We start from the raw sequence: 23,980 nt of genomic DNA on the forward strand, positions 1-23,980 counted from the left end.
ACTGAGGATTTTGAGAAACGTTCAGGCTTTTGCAAGAAATCCAATGTGTTGTTTTGAGAAATGCACCTTTTGGTTTGCAAAAATTAAGGATAAACCGCGCATGAACCACGTGAGAACCGCGCATGAACCACGTGAGAGTATGAACCACGCATGAACAGCACATGAACCACGTGAGAGTATAAACCACGCATGAACAGCACATGAACCACGTATGAACTGCACATGAACCACGTGAGAGTATGAACCACGCATGATGTGCTCTCTCTCTCTCTCTCTCTCTCTCTCTCTCTCTCTTTCTGGCTCTTTCTCTCTCTCTCTCTCTCTCTCTCTCTCTCTCTCTCTCTCTCAGGGTGGTTATAATTGGGACTCCCGTGCGACTGGACTGAACCACATTCCTCGTAGTCCCAGCATTCCTCAACTTCATGACCGTGTTTCTTCTTGCGTGTGTATGAGCGTGTGTATGAGTGTGTGCATATGGGTTATAACAACACCTTGATTGAGTGTGTGTGTGTGTGTGTGTGTGTGTGTGTGTGTGTGTGTGTGTGTGTGTGTGTGTGTGTGTGTGTGTGTGTGTGTGTATGTGTGTGTGTGTGTGTGTGTGTGTGTGTGTGTGTGTGTGTGCTTATGTTGTGCGATGACAGAATTTATGAGGTATGAGGTGCTTTGGTTTTGTGTTAAGGTGTATGTCAGTTTGTGTGTGTGTCTGTGTGTGTGTCTGTGTGTGTGTGTGTGTGTGTGTGTGTGTGTGTGTGTGTGTGTGTGTGTGTGTGTGTGTGGATATTACAGTAAAATGTAATCACAAAAGGCTTATCACTGAGTGTCACAAACAACTACATGATGCACTGATCAGGATTGAAGAGGATACTGAGAGAAAATCGAATAACCTGCACTAACACAGGGAGAACACTTAAATCTCCAAACAGGAAGAAACCTGAGCTCAGGATCGAGCCCTGGAGCTGGAAGGTGACAACATGGCATGATATTTGTATGTGAAGGCTCATGAAACCTTTAACCTGCTTTCCCTCAGAAATTCTGTGCATGTGTTTAATGTTCAGAAATCTGTTTCCAATGTGTGTGTTTGTTGTGGCTCACCACACTGAGCTGACTCCAGGACGTCCGGATGGGTTTATACTGCACCACGATGCGCTCGTCCGCTTTGGGCTCCCTGGATTCCGCATCCTCATCTGAGTCATCATGCAACGCTTTCTCCTGATAGTTCTGATACAGAACCTCGTCTTCTGTAGAAATGAAACACATCCACCTGAATAACAGCTTCAAGCAGCTTAAAACACTTGTTTAAGCTCATTCGTTGTTTTTAAGCATTAGGCAATGGATCCAGGGTTGGATGGATCACTCCCACTATTCCCACTATTAATTCAGCCTACCCTGCTGTACTTAATACCTTCAGACCAACACACAAACACACACAGACATATGGCAAACAAACACACACACACACACACACACACACACACACACACACACACACACACACACACACACACACACACACACACACACTATATTGCCAAAAGTATTGGGTCACCTGAACTTTCCTGCTATATGTGGTTCTTTTCCAAAATGTTACCACAAAGCACTCAAATTGTACAGGACATATTTAGATGGCGCTATAATAAACTTTTGCATTCACTTGAACTTGGAAACCCAAAACCTGTTCCAGCATGGCGATGCTCCTGTGCACAAAGTGAGATTCTTAAAGATATGGTTTACATGTTTTGGAGAGGAAGATCTTGCTGCTATAGAGCTCTGATCTCATGCCTACTGAACACTTTTGGGATGAATGTGAAGGCTGACTCCACCCCAGGTCTCCTCACCTACATCAGTACCTGCCTTTAGTAATACCCTTGTGGCTGATGAAGACAAATATCCATAACACACTTCAAAATCTAGTGGAACATCTTCCCAGAAGAGTGGAGGGAATTATACGAGTGAATTGTGAAATGTGGAATGCAATGTTTAAATATTTCATATTGTACTTATGACCAGGTGACCCAATACTATATAGTGTGTGTATGTATATATATATATATATATATATATATATATATATATATATATATATATATATATATATATATATATATATATATATATATATATATATATATGTATATGTACATGCAAATATATAGTGCATACAAATTTACTGACATAGTGCCAAAACACTGGGCAGTAAACATAGGTACAGGGTAGCTGTTTATTAACAAACTAGCAGCATTGCCTTAAATGACTTCTACTTAATCACATTCCCTTGACATTTGAGAAGACAATCCTGAGATAGCTAAAATAAACACGTAAATGTGTTTATCATTTCCTTGAAATCTAAGCACATGAAACCTGATCTTTTCAAATTCAATCTAGAAAACAAAAGAAATGCCATTAAGCGGCCATAAAATAGAGAAAATAAACACATTTTCAAGAAGGAGCTGTGGGGAACTCTTACTATTAGCAGAGGCATCAAGGTTACTAAGGTCCCAAGAAACTTAAAGGGACCGAATATTACCAAAAGAAACCTGAACATATGTGTACTGTATGTATGGTTCTCTTCAGTGTGAGACGCATAAATGTTTAAAGGTAAGAAAGTTGAGCTATCAAAATCTGCCTGAAAAACTAGATAAAAGTTTGTGGAGATTATATGTGCTTTCACCCCCCTTCCACATTGAGTCCCCATTTGCTGTTATTGAAACCTCCACCATTCTAGGAAGATGGTCCACTAGATTTTGGAGTGTGCTTGTGGAGAATCATTCAGCCACAAGATTGTTAGTACAATCAGGCGCTTGATGTAGGTGAGGTGAGGATTCACATTCATCTCAAAGGTGTTCAATAGCAGCAGATCTTCCACTCCAACCCATGTTAAGCATATCTTTATGAACACAGGGGTGTCGTCATGCTGAGACATAAAATTCATACTAGCTCATCCTATACGACGTCCTATACAATTATGTGCCTTTAACTTTGTGGTAACAGTTTTGAGAAGAACCACATATGGCTGGAAAAGTCAGGTGTCCCAAAACTTTTGCCCATTGCACTACCTCTGTGAGAGCTTACTGTAATTAAACAGAGTGATAGAAGGTGTATGTGAGATGTTACCAAGCAATAAGAAATCAGAGAGGCAAAAGTTTGCTGATCACTAATTACTAACTGGTAGCATCACCATTGTTATAAACTAAGAAAACTACATTCCTGTCTTCTAATACCTGAACCAAGCTTCACAAAATGACGGGTCAAAGTACACTTCATATCAGCACAAAAACGAAAGTAAACCACACCCATAAATAAATGCGTACTGGCGTACAAAGTCCTTTTCTTAGCAGTGAATTAGCATTTCTGCTGGGTGCTAGGTGCATTGGGGGTTTTTGCAAATTGTAAATGCTTTGACTTAACCTCTGTAGCAGAATGGGTTTATAATGCATTGGGTAAAGTCGGAGAAGATCGGATTTAAGATTGTGTAGTGGGGTCTTACCTTCACTATCAAATGTCCTCTGGCTCTGTATTCTCTTCTTCTCTCCAACCTGAAGAAGACATAAAAGATTAACTAATGGTCGGTCTGTTAAAGAAGTGGGTTTATGCCAACGATTTCCTCCCCTTGAGCGTTAAGGGCCTTGCTCAAAAGCCCAGCAATGGCAGCTTGGTGGCGCTGGGATTTGAACTTGATTCGAACTTTGCGATTCCTTTAATAAGATCACTGACAAACTTAAACTTGATTGGAATATTTAAAGCTAAAATCCACCATTTTTTTTTTGTCTTTTCCTGCTTCTGGTTCTTCCATTCACACCGGCCTGTTAAAATCTGAAGAATGGACATTAGCAGACACGGTTCATTTCCACCTCCTCGCAATCTTTCAGGTCTTCGACCTCTATGACCCCTTTAGTAGGCCTTTGTGCCTTGCATGGAAGTGTTTGGCAGAGCTAATTTGAGGACGCTGGAGGCTTTGTTGCTCTAGCAAACCTAATCAGCGTTCTTTATACGCGGCGACAGGGCGAAAAATGACGGCCACTCCATGACGTCATTCTGGATTTATTCATATTTATCAGTACTGTTACTTTATTTAAAAGATATGATTATCTAGCATGAGTTACAGAAGTGCTTATCTTTCTAGATAAGAAAAATTAGACCAAGTCTAAAGATCTGAACAAGTTGAGGGACAGGAGTCCGTGTTGACGTCACAATACGATGATGGAATCTATTTCGAGAGATTGTTTTATATGTTGTGCACTCTAGAAATGTGTCAACATTACCAGGAAATGGTTCATCCTGTTGGATCTGCTCAGTTTTTAGGAGATTCAGGTTGAGGTACTTTCTCTGATAGTAACACTTGAGTGCAAGTAGAGGAAAATCGTGCAACTTGTTATGTATGACACCGTATAATGAATGTCAATCCTATAACATAATAGAGGCGTGTCTCGACCTGTTATGTAACACTCCAGTAAAATATCAACAAAGCCATAATTACTTTTAGCCGTGTGCTCAGTTTGAGTCTAATTAAACAATGCACGGGTTCATATTTAATGTGGATTTAAGCTTAATGGCAAAACAGTCGAACGTATTTCTCGTCATATGGTTTGCTGGAAGGATTTCGGATTAATAAGGTTTTTCCACAGCATATGGATTCTACATAACCTTGTACTTTACCAGCATGTTTCAGTTCATACTTCCATCCATCAAAAGATACATATTCCATACAGTTTTATTACAGGAAACTGGTTTAAAAAAGGATTTAAGGTCTTACCTTTGAAAAAGTTTCTGCAGGGTTCTTGTTTAATGATTATTCAGAAGCCTCTTAAGGTATTTTAAGTAGCTTTATTTTCTTCGACTACAGAACCATAAACAAAGTTACATCTAGCACCCATAAAGAGGAAAAAGTTCTATGTTGAACCCTACATAAAAGTTTCAACAGCCTTCAACCAATCCAATTGCAGGGCTCCAGGCTACCTAAATTTTTTTTAGTTTGGACCTACAGTAAAAGATTCAATGTAGCTTGCTAAAAACTCCTTCAATTGCAGCTTTCTAGTTAGAAATTATTAGATCATTAGAAATCCAGAAGTCAGAAATTACTGAATAATCCTTGAGGTTTTTAGTTTGAACACATTTTTTCTACAAAAAAAATGCTGATTTTCTCAGAGAAGAGACTTTGTGGTTACATCAATCGCCCTCAAGGGTATATTAAGTTTTTCAAAGTTCTACATAGCACCCTACATCGGAGTATCGATTTCTAGCTTGCATAGATAGCACCTAGACCTAGGAAAAACCTTGAAGGGTCTGTGTAGGAAAAGATGTTTCTCATTCAGAGGAGAAAGGTGCCAATCCAGAAACCCAGAACTGGAGGCGTTTTCAAATTGCAATAAGAATATTATTAAAATGAGAATATTGTCCAATTGTGGTAATATTAATAAAGTTCTGCATAGAACCCTAAAGTAGTTTTTCATTTCTGAAAAGGATCCAGGTAGAATCTCTTTAAAAATCTAAAAGTGGTGAGTATTAACTAGGTTCGCTATACTTTTATGATTCGGAAAGTGACCAATAATGTGACCAATATTTTATATTTTATATATTGATTAATTTCTCCTCGCTAAACTGTTTCTCGAAAGCGCGTTCTCTTAGCATCACTGCTGCTACGTGAATATGGCGCATCACAACACTACGAAGACCGAGGATTTTCCTGAGAGTCACATAAAATACAGATTAACATGGCAGAGGTAGAGCTGTAACTTCCTAAAGACAGAATACTAAAAGAACGTCTGCTTTTATTTAATCTTTTTTTTTTTATTATTATTTATTCGTAATGTTGGCTATGCATCGAGATGTGAATTGCATCGAGCTCAGTGATGGATTTAGATATCAGCTCTTCTGATATCAGTAAAGCTGAACTCACCTTGCTTTTGGTTGGTCGTGGACTCCTGGGTCCTTCTTTCACCTCTGGGACCCCTTTTAGAAGGTCTGAAGGAACATCCAGGTCTACACCACTGACCACAGCCCGGCGGTAAGATGTTGACCTCAGGCCTCTTCTGAACAGTCCTGGCACATCCTCGCCATCTGCCTCTTGAACATCCTTACTGCTGGAGAAGAAGGCACCACTCTCCACCATGCTCCGAGCCCGGAGGGAACGTTTGGAAGAGTCTTTCAAGACCAGAGAATGGATAGTTTTGCCTGATCGTTTCTCAGATGCCAGATTGTGAGGAATGAGCTGCTGGCTGCCCATCTTCAATGCAGCGGGGCTGTGGGTACTGAGTACCATGCTGGGTATGGGTGACTTGACTTCTGAACACTGGGAGGAGCTTGAAGAATTGTTTGGAGTTACTGTTTTGCATTCGGATGGAGACAGAGATTGAGGAGTTATGGGATCAGATGGTGTGCTGGGAACAGAGGAGAAGGAAGAAGAGCAAGAAGAAAGGGAGGAAGTGCTGGACATGGAGTTGTGAGATGAAGAAGATCCAAGAGACACGGAAGAAGAAAACTGTTGAGGGGAATTCTGAGAAGGAGAGCCAGATTTCTGTGGGGGTTGCCTATCTGATATTGGGGATGGGTCCCCGAACACAATTTGCTCCCTCTGAGAAATAAGGGTAAATGGGTTAGACAGGCGCTTCAGAGATTCACGGTCTCTTTTGGTCTCCTTTTTGCTTAGGCCATTGGGAGTGTTTGTAGATAGGTTGGTTTGGGGCACCTGGTTATTGTCAATGGAGTCATTATTATTATTCTCTGATCTAAATCTTGCCAGAGAAAAGCTTCCACTGGATAGGTGCCCGATACTAATGCTCCTTACAACACGAGTCTTACGGGCAGGTTTGTTCAAAACATGTTTGATCACCATGGTGCTTTGTGGAGTGGTGATCGTCTCTGCAGGTTGTGTGACGGTAAAAGAGCAGCTGTCCTCCACAGGGAAATCGGTCATAAGGACACCATCAATCTGATAGCTCAAAGGTCTTGGTTTGGGCTTCAGGTTGCCATTCGAGACCTGGTCCGTGGCACGCTTCTTCCACAGAGGAAGGATGATGTTGTTGTTGCTGCTGCTACGGCTGTTGTTGTTGTTGGAAAAATCTACCTCGTTGCTAAAATCCATAGCAAGGTCACTGTGCAAACATCACGGCCTGAAGTAAAACCGAGACAAGATTAATTTGCCTGTAGTAAACCACAGTTTCCTCGCTACTCTCACTGATCACTTATTAGCCTAATGTAGTGGAGCTAAGAGTTAAAGAAGTCTTGGTAATGAATTTTCATGAGGGAAAAGTGTCTGAGAGAATACAGAACACAAATGATCAGATGAAATCCGAATACACAAGTCCTATTCCTATAAAAAATCTATTTTAATTAAAAATAAAGCTACATGTTTATGGGTGGAACCATCAAGAGAACTTGTATGTACGGAACCTAGTTGGACCTCAAGGACATGCATATGAATGGAGCAGTTCACAGCAGTTACTGTTTAACCAGGTAAGGCAACGCAATAATCAAACCAAAACTACTATCTATCTATCTATCTGTCTGTCTGTCTGTCTGTCTGTCTGTCTGTCTGTCTGTCTGTCTGTCTGTCTGTCTATCTATCTATCTATCTATCTATCTATCTATCTATCTATCTATCTATCTATCTATCTATCTATCTATTTTTCTATCTGTCTGTCTGTCTGTCTGTCTGTCTCTATCTATCTATCTATCTATCTATCTATCTATCTATCTATCTATCTATCTATCTATCTATCTATCTATCTATCTATCTATCTATCTATCTATCTATCTATCTCTGTCTGTCTGTCTATCTGTCTCTACCTATCTGTCCGTCCGTCCGTCCGTCCGTCCGTCCGTCCGTCCGTCCGTCCGTCCGTCCGTCCGTCCGTCCGTCCGTCCGTCCGTCTATCTATCTATCTATCTATCTATCTATCTATCTATCTATCTATCTATCTGTCTGTCTGTCTGTCTATCTGTCTCTACCTATCTGTCTGTCCGTCCGTCCGTTTGTCCGTTCGTCTATCTATCTGTCTGTCTGTCTGTCTGTCTGTCTGTCTGTCTGTCTATCTATCTATCTATCTATCTATCTATCTATCTATCTATCTATCTATCTATCTATTTTTCTATCTGTCCCTCTGTCTGTCTGTCTGTCTGTCTGTCTGTCTGTCTGTCTGTCTCTATCTATCTATCTATCTATCTATCTATCTATCTATCTATCTATCTATCTATCTATCTATCTCTCTGTCTATCTGTCTCTACCTATCTGTCCGTCCGTCCGTCCGTCCGTCCGTCCGTCCGTCCGTCCGTCCGTCCGTCCGTCCGTCCATCTATCTATCTATCTATCTATCTATCTATCTATCGGACAATGTTAAAGTGTTTTTTTGTTTGATTTAATAAAAAACTTTCACTACCTGAATATTCACCAGCTCTTTGCTGCACATCAGCAGTTCTCAGTACAGTAGTTATTGTTTAACCAGGTGAGGCAACGCAGAGCAAACTAGCAAACTGAAACTTGGACAACTTAACTTGGAAACTTAGATTTCTACTGGATTGCAAACTGTTGAGAGGAAGAAATGCGCTCTTGTAGGTTTGGTATGTGTTACAGGGACGCACATGCAGTTGACAGTAGACTAATTCATGTAGAATGAGTGTTTAAGATCTGCATCTCTTACGGATTAAATGTGTGAATGATGTTCTCTTGAAGAGTGAAGGAAGAGCAGAGTTTCACCTCTTTACTCCTGAGAGTGGAGTGAAGAATGAGTGTTATTGTTTTGGAAAGGACACTTCCACCTTCTCTGCGCATTACTCTAAAGCAGTCAGATGTTTCTTTCAAACTAACGCTGAATTGTTACTCTGAAATGTTCCACCACCACCTCAAGGACAATCTCATACTTTACCTGTACGTGCACTTCTCTGCGGCAGGACCCGGGGCTCAGATCAGCTCATGATCCGGTGGTTTTAGCGCTCAGATCCGGGGGATTATCCTGGGTGTGAAAGTTCAGAACAGTCCACTGGGTTTAACTCCACATCCTCGCGCGCACTTCTATGCGGAGACCTGTGCACAAGCGCGCGCACCGCGTCCGGAGTTGACTGACGGAGTATTTTGGCACGCGAGCGCAAGATTGTCCGAAGTTCGGAGTGACGTCACGGTCACGCCCACTTTCCCCACTGCGTTAACAATTAACACTTAAAACGATCAGGTTCATAACGGGGATAAACAATACTATCTATCTATCTATCTATCTATCTATCTATCTATCTATCTATCTATCTATCTATCTATCTATCTATCTATCTATCTATCTATCTATCTATCTATCTATCTATCTATCTATCTATCTATCTATCTATCTATCTATTTTTATTTTTTCCCACAAGTTGCCAATATAAACTGTATGTTAATTTTATATAACTGCTTTGTCGTTTTTGCAAATAATAATAATAAAAAAAAAACAGATTTTATTTCCGGTTCTGTAAGATTTTGTTTTGTTCATATTATAAATTAATTTGTTTGTTTTTTAGGTTTATTCCCCCTCCCAAAAAAAAAGGTTGTTATACTGACTATAACAACCTACTAAATCATAAATACAGGTCAAATAGGAAATAAATATGTTTGTTTTTACATATACATTGTTTTTTTCAACAAACATTATCAGTAATGTATCTTTGGATTATTTATTATTTATTTATTCTGCATTTGTTTGTTTTGGTTTTTCATTTTATGACAAGACATTCATACATAATTATATCCAGTAAAGTTTATATTTGTTTGTTGTATGGTTAGTTAATTGGTTGTTTGGTTAGTTGTTTGTTTGTTTGTTTGTTTGTTTTTTCGTTCGGTTAGTTGTTTGTTTGTTTGATTTGTTGCTTGGTTAGTTGTTTGTCTGCTTGTTTGTTTGATTGGTTTGTTGATTGGTTTGATTTTTGTTGTAGTAATAGCCTTTTATAACTGTTTTGTTTTGTTTTGTTTTAAGTTCCATAAACATAACACATGCTATAATTAATCCCGTACAGCTCTATAGGTTCACTCCTAATGTTGTTTTACCGTCGGTTACAGTTTCCTGTGCGGGATTTTCTGGTTTCCTTTCAACTCCCAATGTCACATGTCACCAAGTTGTACTGTTTTGTAACAACGTTCATACGTTGCAGCATTTCTTTTTACCGAAATAATTGTGGAAAACTTTTAAAGCCCCTTCTATTTGGTAGCCTGCACTACATTTCTTCTCCTTTGGGTGGCAGCAAATCTCATTTTAGTTTTTCTCTGATGCAGTGTTCTACTCCGACTGCTGGCTGAAATGTTCATTTACACTCTCAAAACAGAATCCAGAGCTCCTCAAAAGTTCTGTGAGTGGGTTGGGGTTTTAATCATAATACTCGAATTCTTTCCTTCTTTCACTATTTTCTCCTTCTGCCCCACAGACACTTTTGCTTTCGCTGGGTCTCGACATGTCTGGCAGATATCTCATCATGGATAGGCAGCTCACCAACTGAAGCTTAATACCAGCAAAACTGAACTGCTGTTTATCCCTGGTAATTTATCTCCATGTCAATATCTTGTGATCTCTGTGGACAACTCTCTGATCTCACATTTGGTCACTGGACACAACCTTGGACAATCAACTGCTATTTTCTTCTCACATTGCTGATCTAACAAGCAGGTTCTTCCCTGCACACTTGACATAATCTGTGATGGGGAAATGCTCTGTTGTGTGGTTCACCAAGACACAAAACTAAAAAATGTCCCAAGCTTCAACAATGAAACGCTTTTTTTGTGTGTGTGTGTGTTTATTCACTTCATTTTATAATCTTCAGACAAGTTCAGAAAACAGAAAAACATGAAAGCATTATCTGAACATGACTGCAGATTGTATCACATGATTCATCATTTCAAGTCATGTTGCTTTATTGACATTTCAGCCATGTACACTACAGTACACAGGAAATAAAACAAGGAGTAACATGCACCATTAAATAACACAAATTAACACAAGATAAAACAAATCTAACTGATAAAATAAACAGACCTATACACACTACATTCAATATAGTGCATGAGTGCAAACAACATTTAGTGCAAAAACACAACAGTCCTGTAAGAATTCAAAACCGAACAGTACACCGAGCTGAATGTTTATATAAATTGTCCATGTAATAAATAGTGTAGGTGTAAGCATTTGGTGATGAAATAGTGTGTGTGTGTGTGTGTGTGTGTGTGTGTGTGTGTGTGTGTGTGTGTGTGTGTTTGTGTGTGTGTGTGTGTGTGTGTCAGTCATGTCTTTGTCAGTCTGGCTTTGAGGCTCTCAGTGCTTTAACACCTTTTTCCAGACAGTAGGAGGGTGAAGAGTGTGTGTGTGTGTGTGTGTGTGTGTGAGGGCTTGCTGGTGGCTTTGTGGATGCAGCATGTTGTGTAAATGTCCGTGATGGAGGAAGAGAACTCCAGATGATCTTCTCAGTGGGATAAGATTAAATTAACTGAATAGAGAGGGTTTAAATGCAGGTAGGTGAGGTAAGGTAGAAAATGAAACAAAAAAAATGAAGGTTAAAACTGTTACAAATGTTATACTCTGGAAAATAAGAAAATATGACAAGCTACATAAATTTAATTGGAAATTAAAACCACATTTCAATGCTCTTTGATGGTTTGTGTCGCCATCTTGTGTCCATGTAATAGACAGAACCCTGAAACCAGTCCTAACCTGTCCAAAATAGGGATGTGCATCTACCTAACTGATGCGATGCGATACAATTCACCCCATTACGATGCAGTGCGATCCGATTTTAATTCAATTCCACACGATGCGATTTAAATCATTACAATACAATGGAAAAAATATATGATGCTCTGCATTAATATGGTACAGTTCACATTTATTTCTTTGGTTTCAGACAGACAGCAAATCAACTTACTTAGGTGCCTTCTGACTTCTAATGTATGACCATTTCGCACACAGGCCTTTGTTGTGCAAAAAATAAAAAATAACAAAGAAAGATTCGATAAAACCAGACGTTCTTTTCCTGTTCTGTCTCCAGGAAGATGCAGCTCTACCTCTGCCATGTTAATCTGTGTTCTATGTGACTCACAGCTTGGTCTCCGTAGTGTTGTGATGCATCATATTCACGTAGCAGCAGTTTAGCGAGGAGAAATCAATCCACATAAAACATTTTTGGGCACAAATTATTAGTCACTTTTTAATTATAAAAATATAGCGCCTCCACTAATAATGATCTATAAATAAATTATTTATTACTGATGCAAAATATCTTAAAAACGTTCAAAATACAAATGCCAACCTGCACACTTTTTTAAATCGATGCATCACATCATTCATTTTTATGTCAATGTATTGATGTGAATTGGTGAATTTTACAATCCCCAGTCCAAAGCCATATTTAATCCTGTTTTATTGTTTATGCTGCTTTAGGAATGACTATTTATATCCCAATGTGATATAATTGTGCATGAACACATACCACTGTAGATTACACAAAAACAATGAAAACCAAAATTTTTTATATTATCTGTCCACATCTCTGCTCTTGAGAGATTATTAGTAGGTTCTGGTCCTTTGAAGCCTCATAGAAAAACTGTAGTCGCATAGTTTGTCCACATGGTGGAGACAAATTTCTGTATTAAAAGATGATTTGATGAGATGATGAGATGATGAGATGATGAGATGATGAGATAGATAGATAGATAGATAGATAGATAGATAGATAGATAGATAGATAGATAGATAGATAGATAGATAGATAGATAGATAGATAGATAGATAGATAGATAGATAGATAGATAGATAGATAGATAGATAGATAGATAGATAGATAGATAGATAGATAGATTTCTCCAAACATTCAGCTGAAATACTTTGCCTTGACTCTCTTAAAAAATAACCTCAAACCATTGAGCTTCCACCTCCAAGTTTGGGGGTGAAGCAGTTTGCTAACATCTTCTCTCCTGTTCCCCATCTTATGTCAGTTCTTCTGTTAGAGAAATAAATGTCACAGTTGGACTTATCTGTCCACAGAACCGTCTTCCACTCATTTACTGTTCAATTCTTGTGTGTTTTTGAGTTTGACCGTCATCTAAATCCTTTCTGTTAAAAACATGTACAAATGTTCACACAGGATTTGTGTATGAAAAGGATTGTGAGGAAAAACCTGGCCATGAAGTTCTGTGTAAATCAGTGCTCTGATTGTGTTAAACAAACGTACACCATAAAGACAAGTGAAGTGTTTAGCCATGAAACTGACTAGCTGGTAAAACTGACTAGCAAAACCTATAGTGAACAATAATAACACAATAACACCACATTATGCTACAAACTTCTGTGGTAAAAACACAAACACCAGCATATTAAACACCACATTAACAGGCAGCCATGGGCTCTCAGTCATGTGAGAGAACATTTGGGTTTTCTAACATGGCTGCCACCAAAAAGCCATTACTGGAGAACTGGATGTGGCTTGGGGCCAGCAGAGAAACATGAACTCATTAGCTACATTAACTTCACCAATTCTGAATACAAAAATTGTTAAATAATGATGCTGTAGAACTTCAAAAACTTCACCAGTTACATTTAAAAGGACTTTTTATTTCAGAGGCCATCATTTGTTATCCATGTTAGAGTAATGCTGTTGTTTGTTTGTTTGTTTGTTTGTTTGTTTGTTTGTGGTTTTTAGGTTAGTTTCACGATCGACCAAACATATTTATTAAATTTAATTTTGTTGAATGATTTTATTTTATTGTTCATTATTTTCTTTGTAATTCTCCATTTTCGTTGTTGTCATTTGTTAGTTTGTTTGTTTGTTTGTTTATTTTGATTGTAGTGTTGGTTCAGTTTTAATTAGCTTTGTTTAGCTTTTTGTTTTCATGTTAGATCACTCTTATTGGTTCTTTTGTTTGCTTGTTTGCTTTCATGTCACCTTTTCTAAAACTGATGTTTCTCAGACATGTTTCTCAGACTGATGCTCCTCAGACATTTATTTAACTGATGTTTCTCAGACAAGTTTCTCAGACTGATGCTCCTCAGACACTTATTAAACTGATGTTTCTCAGACTGATGTTTCTCAAACATGTTTCTCAGACAGATGTTCCTCAGACACTTGTCTCTCAGATAGATTCTCCTTAGACATATGTTTCTCAGACTAATGTTCCTCAGACACATGTTTCTTAGACAGATGGTCCTCAGACACTTGTTTCTCAGACTGATGCTCCTTAAACATGTTTTTCAGACTGCTGTTTCTCAGACAATTGTCTCTCAGACTGATGTTCCTCAAAAACATGTACCTCAGACAGATGCTCCTCATACACATTTTTCAGACTGATGTTCCTCAGAATAATGTTGCTTAAACACATGTTGTTTAGACACATGTTCCTTAAACACATGTTGTTTAGACACATGTTCCTCAGACTGCTGTTCCTTAGACACATATATCAGACTGATATTTCTCAGACACATGTTCACATCAGTCTGAAAAACAAGTGTCTGAGGAACATTAGTCTAGAAAACATCAGTCTAACCATCCGAGTGCTTTGTGGGTATAAATGATTGAATGAATGTAGGTAGTGAAGATAGAACACTCGATAGCCAACACTCGATTTAGTGCATTAGATAAGAGATACAGAACGATTTTGGACACAGTGTAACTATAGCAACCCATCCACAGAAACCACACACTTGTTCTCCATCCCTCAGGGTGTTGTGTGAACAGGTTCCAGTCCCTGGTGTGCTCAGTAAAGCGTTACACTTTCCTCTGCAGCATTTCTGTGTGGAGATGCAGGAACTGTTCAAACAGCTCAGTGGTTCTGGCTGCTGGAGTGCGAGCAGAGCGCCGCTGAGTCATTATGCGCTACAGAGAGGTCTGAGAGCGTACTTTCTCTCCTGCCACTGCTCAGAACATCTCACCGTTAAAGTGTGCGTGGGCCGAGTGTCTGTGTGAACACATGCAAATAAGTCTGTGTAATTCAGTCGTCTGGATCTGCCTTCAAGCCCCATCAGGATCCAAAGAATTACGTTGGATAATTACAGCTAAAGCTCTCTGAGGAGAAACGTCATATTTCTCTAAAATCATGACCACCATGAAGATCAGAACATGAACAATGGAGTGAAATTGCCCAAAAATTCAACTTGCGTCTAGATGTTCCCTCACACACACACACACACACACACACACACACACACACACACACACACACACACACACACACACACACACAAACTGGCTCATTTATCTACACCTTGTTTATGGCTCTCATGGTTGTTATAGAAAAGCTTTTGAAAAAGGCCACCAGAACAGAGAGTATGTTGTTCTGAGATGCACCTGCTGTTAATGAGGAGATCTGGTGTCATTTTTTTCACAAATATGTTTTCCCGAGACTGATCTTTTCTTTTTAGAGAGCTCTCCTTTTGAGGAAACTTTCCACAAGCATGTTTCTGTCAGGCAGGTTCTTCTGCTCAGGGTTCCTCAGAAAAAGTTCCTAAGAAACATGTTCCTCAGACTGATGTTCCTGAGGCACATGTTCCACAGACACATGTTCCACAAACTAATATTTCTTAGTGATGTTTCCTAAACTGAGACTGGTCTTCCTCAGACCCACATTCCACAAATGTATGTTCCTCACACATATCTTCCTTAGACCAATGTTTCTCAGCCAATGTGCCTCAGACTGATTTTCCTCAGACCAGATTCCCCAAATGCATGTTCCTCACACATATATTCCTCAGACACATGTGCCTCAGACTGATTATCCAGACACAAGTTCCACACATGCATGTTCCTCACATTCATTTTCATCAGACACATGTTCCCCAGACACACAAATGTCTCAGAAACTTGGTTTTCACACGTCTTCACACCTATTCTTTAGAGATGTTGTTCCCCTGTTCTTCAGCCACATGTTGCTTGGATACATGTTTCTCCAACACACATTCCTCAGTGCCCAATTCCACAGACAGATATTCCTGAAATTGATATTTGATATATCAGAGACCTGCTTCTCAAAGATCTGCTCCCATTTCAAAAAGACCAGTCTTTTAGACACCTTTTTCTTAGTCACATGTTCCTCAGACTGATGTTCCTCATACAGATGTTCCTTGCAATGATATTTCTCGAACTGATTTTCCTCAGAGACCTGTTCTTTAGACACATACCTCAAAGATGTATTTCTCAGAGACCTGGTCTTTGGAAATACTTCTCAGACTGATCTTTCTCAGACATTTCCCCCCGACACATCTTTCTCAGACACATGTTCTTAGGTCCTCAGAAACCTGGGCTTCACACATGTTTCTCAGACACCTATTTCATAAAGATGTTCTTCACCTGTTTTTATCCACATGTTGCTTGAATGCATGTCCTTCTAACACATTTTCTTAGGGACCTATTCTCCAAACAGAAACTTCAAGCTGATCCTCTTCAGAGACCAGTTCCACGGATTACATCTTTCACTCACACAAACGTTCCTCAGAAACTCCATAGAAATGTTAAAAAACGAGCTATAGATGTTTAAAACATGATGGACAGAAGGATGTGTGGAACAGAACACACACTTTAATAGCATTTAGTAGCAGTTCTGCATTGGGATGTAGTTGTGTGTCCTCGCTCCAGAAGCTTCTTCTCCACACTCACTTTGATTCTTCTAATTTCAGTCAAACAATCGATACATCCTTAATGATGGAGGACACGGATTGATTTCCAGGTCACAGAGTGAAGGACAGAGGAGGGAGACCTGGAGAAGGTATCAATACAAGAAGAACCCGAGGAGGAAGAAACTGCAGGGAGGAGAAACCGGAAAGTCAGAAGCAGAAAACGGTTAAATAAGAAGCTTCATGCAAATGATGATTGATCAGAAGGCGTTCAATCGGTTCCTTGTAGTAATAGCTAGCTGTAAGAATACATGAGGTCAAAAGTATTAGGATGCCCAAAGTCCCATTCCACATTTAGAGCACATTTGATCTATACTTGGCTTCACTCTTCTGGGAAGATGTTCCACTAGATTTTGGAGTGTGCTTGTTAAGATTTGTGAGATTCCGTTTCAAATTTCAGCCAAAAGTAAAGTCAGGTACTGATGTAGGTGAGGTGAGGAGGCCTGGGGTGCAGTCAGAGTTTTAATTCCTCCCAATAGGGTTGAGGTCAAAGTTTTATAGCAAGAGATCTTCCACTCCAACTAGCGTCATCTATTTCAAGAGAAGGGAAAACTGACAGCTTCTCCACACAAGGTGAACATTTTGGTGTCCGATAACCAGAAACCTGATTCTCTTTGCCTGACCTCTTTAATGCTCTTGTATCTGAATGATCACTAATCCCAGCATCCACGCCCAAAGATCTAGCAGAAACAATGAAGAGAAGACTTGAGGTTATTACAATGGAATGGGATGTTGTGGTAGGAGACGGATGATCCTCTGCGGCGACCCATAACAGGAGCAGCCAAAAGAAGACAAAAAAAAAGATGGGCTGCGACGGTGATCGGGTGTCCAAATACTTTTGATCTTACCTGTTCTACAAAAGAACGTGTGATATTATCTGGCACATGCACGGCTTCGCACCTACTTTATCGTTTCTCTCTACACAAGACTGGTGGTGCTCCGGCGTCCCGCGAGTGTCTCGGCTCTCAGATCTATAACAAGATTTCATCTTTTACGTTCCACCGTCCCAGATCAACAGACTCCAGTGAAGATGGATGTCCTGCTGCGTTCTCATATCTTCAGCTTGTCTCCAGCGACTCAGCATATAATTCTCACCTCATTTCTGCCCTCATAACACACACACACACACACACACACACACACACACACACACACACACACACACACACACACACACACACACAGTTATTTGTGCATCGGTATTTGCTAATGCAATCATGCCTGTAGAAAACACACACAATAAAACAAGTCATAACCAAACTTAATGTTACAAAACACAGGATGTCGACCACAGGGGGCGCCATTTGTTTCCATCTTCAATCGCATGCAGCCGAGAAGTTACGAATAACCGTATGTTTATTAGGATTATTCAATTCAGTTTTATTTTTTTTATTGTTATTCACAGTGCACATTGTCTCAAAGCAGCCTTACAGAGATAAAGAGGTTATAAAGTTGAAATGTATAAGTTTGTTTCTTATAATTGTAAGTTTGTCCCTAACGATGGAGCCAGTGGGACAGGAAAAATTCCCTGAGATTGTACGAGGAAAAAACCTTGAGAGGAACCAGACTCAAAAGAGAACTGTCTTCATCTGGGTGGCACCAAATGTCCATTCATTATAGTTCCATCTAAGATAAAGTTCTCATCCTTACATTATTGTTCATGCCAAGATGTAAAAAAATTGTAAAAAAAATGTAATTAAATTGAATTACATTTTATTAAATTTATTAAATAAAATGTAATAAAAAAAAAAAAAATAATAATAAAATGTAATACAATTAAATTAAATACATTTTATTATTAATTTAATAAAAATGTAATTAAATTAAATTAAATTAAATTAAATTAAATTAAATTAAATTAAATTAAATTTAATTTAATTTAATTTAATTTAATTTAATTTAATTTAATTTAATTAAATTAAAGCTACAGGGGGCTGTGATGTGGGCAGACCCAAAAGCCCAAAGTTCAACCAACAAAGCTGATTATATATCATATCTATGATGTGACATTAAAAGTGAAACAAAACTAAACAAAATCTACAGTAAAAACAGTGTTTGGACACATGACTTCCTCACAAAGTCGGAGGCACACAGTTCTACAGGATATCTTTGGATGTAGTAGCATAAAATTTCCCTTTCCCTTTCTTGAACTAGGAGACCCAAACCTGTCCCAGGTTGACATCACTGAGCACAAAGCCAGTTCTATGATGATACGGAGTGAAAGATCTCCTGCTATAGAGCTTAAACCCTATAGAAGACTTTTGGGATGAATGTAAACACTGACTGAATCCCAGGCCTCCTCACCTCAACTACATCAGTACTTTTAGTACAGTAACATTCTTATGGATGAATCTCAAATCTCCACAAGTGCCCAAAAAAATCTAGTGGAACATCTGCCCAGAGGAGTAAATGTTATTATAACAGGAAATTAATATTTTTTATTTGTCACAAGCAAAATTATATGTACAGAATATTGAAGTGAAATGAAAACCAGATCGGCTGCTCAGAGAAATTGTGCATTAATTAAAAGTGACTTTAAATAGATAATGATAATGATAATGAGTGTGTGTGTGTGTGTGTGTGTGTGTGTGTGTGTGTGTGTGTGTGTGTGTGTGTGTGTGTGTGTGTGTGACTGAAAGCCTGCTGCCCAAAATTTACACAAAGCTCTTAAAAAACTCTATCATAAGGCTCTTAATCTTGTGTTTTATACCACGACAGAGATTCTCACTCGCCTAGTCACGGCTCACGGATTCCATCTCTCTCTCTTGCTCCCCACACACTTACACACACACACACACACACACACACACACACACATATATATAATATAATGATAGCATATAGAGTTGTTTCATGCCTCCCTTTCCATTGTTTCCATCCTCTGTTCCTTACACTGGTGTAATCAGTCTCCTGCTGTGAGCTCGGACAGTGATATGGGAATCACATAAAAGAGTGAAATATCTGCATTGCCTTTAGACTGCTTACTTCAGGGTTAGTTTTTAAAGTGTGTGTGTGAGAGAGAAAGAGGAAAAAAAGAAAGGTTCTCTCTGATGACAAAATCAGCTTAGAGGTGAAACAATACAGAGAAGTTTGTTTAGAAGTTTGTGGACACCTGACAATAAGATTGGTGTGTGCTTTTGAACATCCATTTTCACATTTAGTCCCCATTTACTACTATAATAACCTGAGATTTCTTTCAATGATGTGAGTGATGAGGAGGCCTGGGGTGCAGTTAGTGTTTTAATGAATTACAAAAGTGTTTAATAGGTTGTATAGCTCTATAGCAGGCCACTCAAGAACTTCCAACCTATGTAAAGCATATCTTCAAAGAGCTGGCTTTGTGCACATGGGTATTGTCGTGCTGGAACAGGTTCGAGTCTCCAAGTTGAAATAAAGGGAAGATTTCATGCTCCCGCATCCAAAGACGTCAGATACAAATTTGTGCTTTCAATTTTGCAGGGAAGAACGGCATATGGCTGGAAATGTCCGGGTGTCCCAATACTTTTGTCTTATGTATAATTTTTTAAAAATTGCAAGAGAAAAAAAGAAAAATATCACATCATAGATACGACGCACGCAGCCATTTAGGGAAGAACCACATGGATAGAAATAGTCACGTGTCCAAATACTTTTGCTACTACTCTAGCGGACTATGATCCTGTCTCACATTTTACGTCTCCATTCTGTCTCATGGAGTCGTGTTGTGTCTGGATAGAGTCGATCCTCTGGGATTTCCTGTCTGCCTTTCGCTGCAGTGAGCCCCTGCGGGTACCTCGTTCACAGAGCCTGAACTAATTACACCACACCTCCTCTGTTAATTGACAACTAAATGAAACTGTCTGAGAGCACACCACAGCTCAGCCTTAATTCTACACACACACACACACACACACACACACACACACACACACACACACACACACACACACACACACACACACACACACACACTTAATCTCTCCCCAACAATATCCGTATACTGGAACATTTCTCATGGCACATTTGTTATACGTAAAGAAGAAATCATTTGAGGAAGTGCATTTCTAGCAATTTTAATCAGATGTTTAGATGATCACTGTTCCCAACCCATGAATGTCCAAATGTATTCTTCTTTATCCTTTCTGCACCACGGCAAATAATTATTATATATTTATTAAGGAATAAAATGCTGAAACTATGTATAACCATGCATCGTTTTTTTTTTTTTTTTTGTCTTGACGGTAATTAGAGAAATTTAAATGCTGAAACTGTTCCTGTCAAAAAAAAATTATAAAGACAAAATCTTTACCTCTGACACAGACATCAAAGATAAATTCACCCCATCCTTATACAAAGCAACTAACATATGAGTGGTTGAGGTTTAAGGGCCTTTCTCAGGGGCCCAGCAGTGGAAGGTTGGTGGTGCTGAGATTTGAACTTGTGACTTTCTGAGTCAGTGGCCAACACCTTAAATCAGGGGTGTAAAACTCAATCACAGGGGCCAAAACTAAAACAGTTCAATCTGCAGGCTAAATTGTTTATTAAGATTGAACAGTTTTAGTAAACATTTCCTGCTGCAGTTGCAGTTTGCCTTTTACATTCCCTTAGATGTTATGAGGAAGAAACCTTGAGAGGAACCAGACTCAAAAAGGGGAACCTCATCCCCAGCTACTATTTCCCTTTGCATTAAACCACATTGTGATACAGTATAAACCCATATATATGTGGGAAGAACGAACGCTTGCTTTCCTATTTATTTAGGTGTCCTGTTAATAATGATGGAATCACAATCACATTATATCTTAACCATGAATGTGTACACTATTTCTGTCTTTTTTTCTTTTTTAGATCAGCACATGGCGTAGGCAGATGAATGTACGCATGAGGCATTTATTAGCAATCCAAATTCAGCAGGCGAACTCATAGTGAACAACAGAAAGGAGGGTAAAACATCAAGTGGAGTAACACAGGGCAATCAATCACATTCAAAATAAAAGAAAGAAGCAAAACATCATCGACTCAGAAATACCAAGGAATAATGAAGAAAGAAGTGTTGTACAGAAAGGCACACGGGGATCATTACCTGTAGACATGTAGAGGGTATGAATGCACATTAACATGTTCAATAAGCAGTGAACGAGGGCGTGATGTAATGTCTGGATTGGAGAGCGGAATCGTGATGTCTCTGGGATTAGATTTGGATTTGATCAGTGCTTCAATTTTTGTGTATTTTGCATAAGTGCATGTTCTAGAGGGAGCAGCATCGAAACAACATGGATAATAACCATAAGCATTTGTACACTGGCGCTCATCCATGTGCCCACTGTCACAAATGCTGCTGCCTCTAGAACATGCTGAATACACAAAAAAATAGTCATAATCATGTGGAGACAATGTTTAAGTCGAGATCATGAGAAAACTAAGAAAACAAAAACTTCTGTAGATTTCTGTTTATTTTGCTTTTTTTTTTTTTTTTTTTTACAATTTCATCTGATTTTACACAGGAGGTCACTACAATCATCATTTTTATAGCAAGTCCATATTTTCTGGGTCAGACCGGGAGAGACAGGTTCTACTGATTTCTCAAGTTTGATCAAATGATCTCCTGCTCTATTACACCTGATTCAGCTAATCAGAGTTGTGGTGTGAAAACACTCAAATATGCAGGACAAGTAGAACCAGTGTTGGGAGCTTGTGCTGTACAATACAGATGGTCCTCGAGTTACGATGGTTTGACTTGCGATTTTACGATGACGATACGACAAAATTGTAAAAATATGAAACATTTTGCGCAACAGGCAGCAGAGTATGATGTACGATACGTTGGACGCACAGCTGGGATGAGCGTCTCTCTCGCCCTGTGAGATGCCCCACGCTCGCAAAACAAAACAACTGCATTTCATTTGAAAGACAATTGTACTGTTTCTGCCTGAAATACACTACAGTGGTATGTTAACCTACGAGTGCATTATTGTACGAGTTTTCCGAGGTACGAGCGGTCACACGGTCGATTTTTTGCTTTGTTACGCGAACAAAAAATTGAGGTACGAGCTCGAGACGCTGCTGCTAGATGGCGAAACGAAGCCAGAAAGCGATGATTGTGACGAAAATTAAGATAAGCAAAGAACAAAAAAGTAAAAAATGTAAAGTTTAGGGATACGTAGTGTACAGTAGTGATAGTAAAAAACGAGTTTTTATTATATCTTTACATACTCTTTCTATTATGTTTTTGTACAAGATTTGTTATTTAGAAATGTATTTTCCTAATTTAATGACATGAAACATAAAAAACGGGGTTTCATTTTGAGGGTTGGAACGGATTAATGGCATTTTACGTTTTTTTTTTATATGAAAACTGATTTGATGTGCGAGTAAATTGAGATACGGGCGCGACCACGGAACGAATTAAACTCGTAGGTCAAGGTAGCACTGTATATGAACAAAATTAGGAATTTTTCAATCATATGTGGTTCTTTTCCAAACCGCAAATTTGGAGGCACACAATCGTAAAGGACATCATTAGCATGACATTTTCATTTAAAGTAGAAGATCCAAACTTGTTCCAGCATGACATTGCTCCTGATACACAGCTCTGACCTCAACTTTATAGGGATGAATGTGAACGCTGACTGCACCCCAGGACCCTTGTGGCTGAATAAAATCTCACACAAATCTCCACAATTAAACACTAAAATCTACTGGAACATCTTCCCAAAAGAGTGGATGTTATTATAAGAGTAAACAGGGACTAAATGTAGCATTAGATGTTCAAAAAGCACAGATGAAGATGCATGTGTGAAGTTTTTAATATGCTCTTGTGGTTGAATGATCGCCTTTACAGAAACTCTTTCATCCCCCTGAACCTCAAGCCCACTACAGTCCTTCTCAAACAGGTGTGTATGGTCCGTCAGGTGTGTATCATCATCTCTGGGCACATTTCAGTCAATAATGTGCTTGCAAATGAGGCCAGGTCATGACCTTTTACCTCAGAATACTGGTGGGAGGAGAAAAAGTCAATGGGGATTGAATTAACGAGTGATAAATGAACGAGCCTGGCATTGGGCACAGTGTTGCTTTAAGCTACTGAATCCCTGCACTCTAATTGTCCTTAGGGAGATGACCTTTGACCTTTTGGGTCACGTCGGCCAGCAGCAGGAATGCAGGGTGTTTTTGAAAAAATTTTATGGGATGTGTTGAGAGCATTCCATGGTATTGTCTTAAAGCAGGACACGTCGCTTCTCTGGCTTTTCTTCCAAAGCACAAATGTGTACACACACACACACACACACACACACACACACACACACACACACACACACACACACACACACACACACACACACACACACACACTCAAACAAAACCTCTCTTCTTTCATCCAACAATACAGAAGTTAA

At 39.1% G+C, this 23,980-nt stretch overlaps 1 protein-coding gene across 3 annotated transcripts in view; it reads right to left on the reverse strand.

Moving 5' to 3' along the window:
* LOC310732050 (rho guanine nucleotide exchange factor 26-like) overlaps positions 1-9,101 on the reverse strand; it is a 55,256-nt gene extending 46,155 nt beyond the window's left edge. The window contains exons 1-4 of one of the 3 annotated variants that reach the window (XR_014535344.1): positions 8,859-9,084; positions 5,894-7,106; positions 3,485-3,533; positions 1,093-1,238 (exon numbers count right to left, since the gene is read on the reverse strand). Coding sequence is in view for 2 of the 3 variants with exons in the window: in XM_083552256.1 (XP_083408382.1) it covers positions 1,093-1,238; positions 3,485-3,533; positions 5,894-7,078 (1,380 nt within the window). In the remaining variant the exon portion in view is untranslated. Of the gene's footprint in view, positions 1-1,092; positions 1,239-3,484; positions 3,534-5,893; positions 7,107-8,858 lie in introns of all 3 variants that reach the window. The other 2 variants (XM_083552256.1, XM_083552257.1) reach the window with 2 other exon arrangements.
* Positions 9,102-23,980: the final 14,879 nt, after the last annotated feature.

This window comes from Silurus aristotelis, assembly GCF_946808225.1.
Source record: "Silurus aristotelis genome assembly, chromosome: 10".
NCBI classification, from domain to species: Eukaryota; Metazoa; Chordata; class Actinopteri; order Siluriformes; family Siluridae; genus Silurus; species Silurus aristotelis.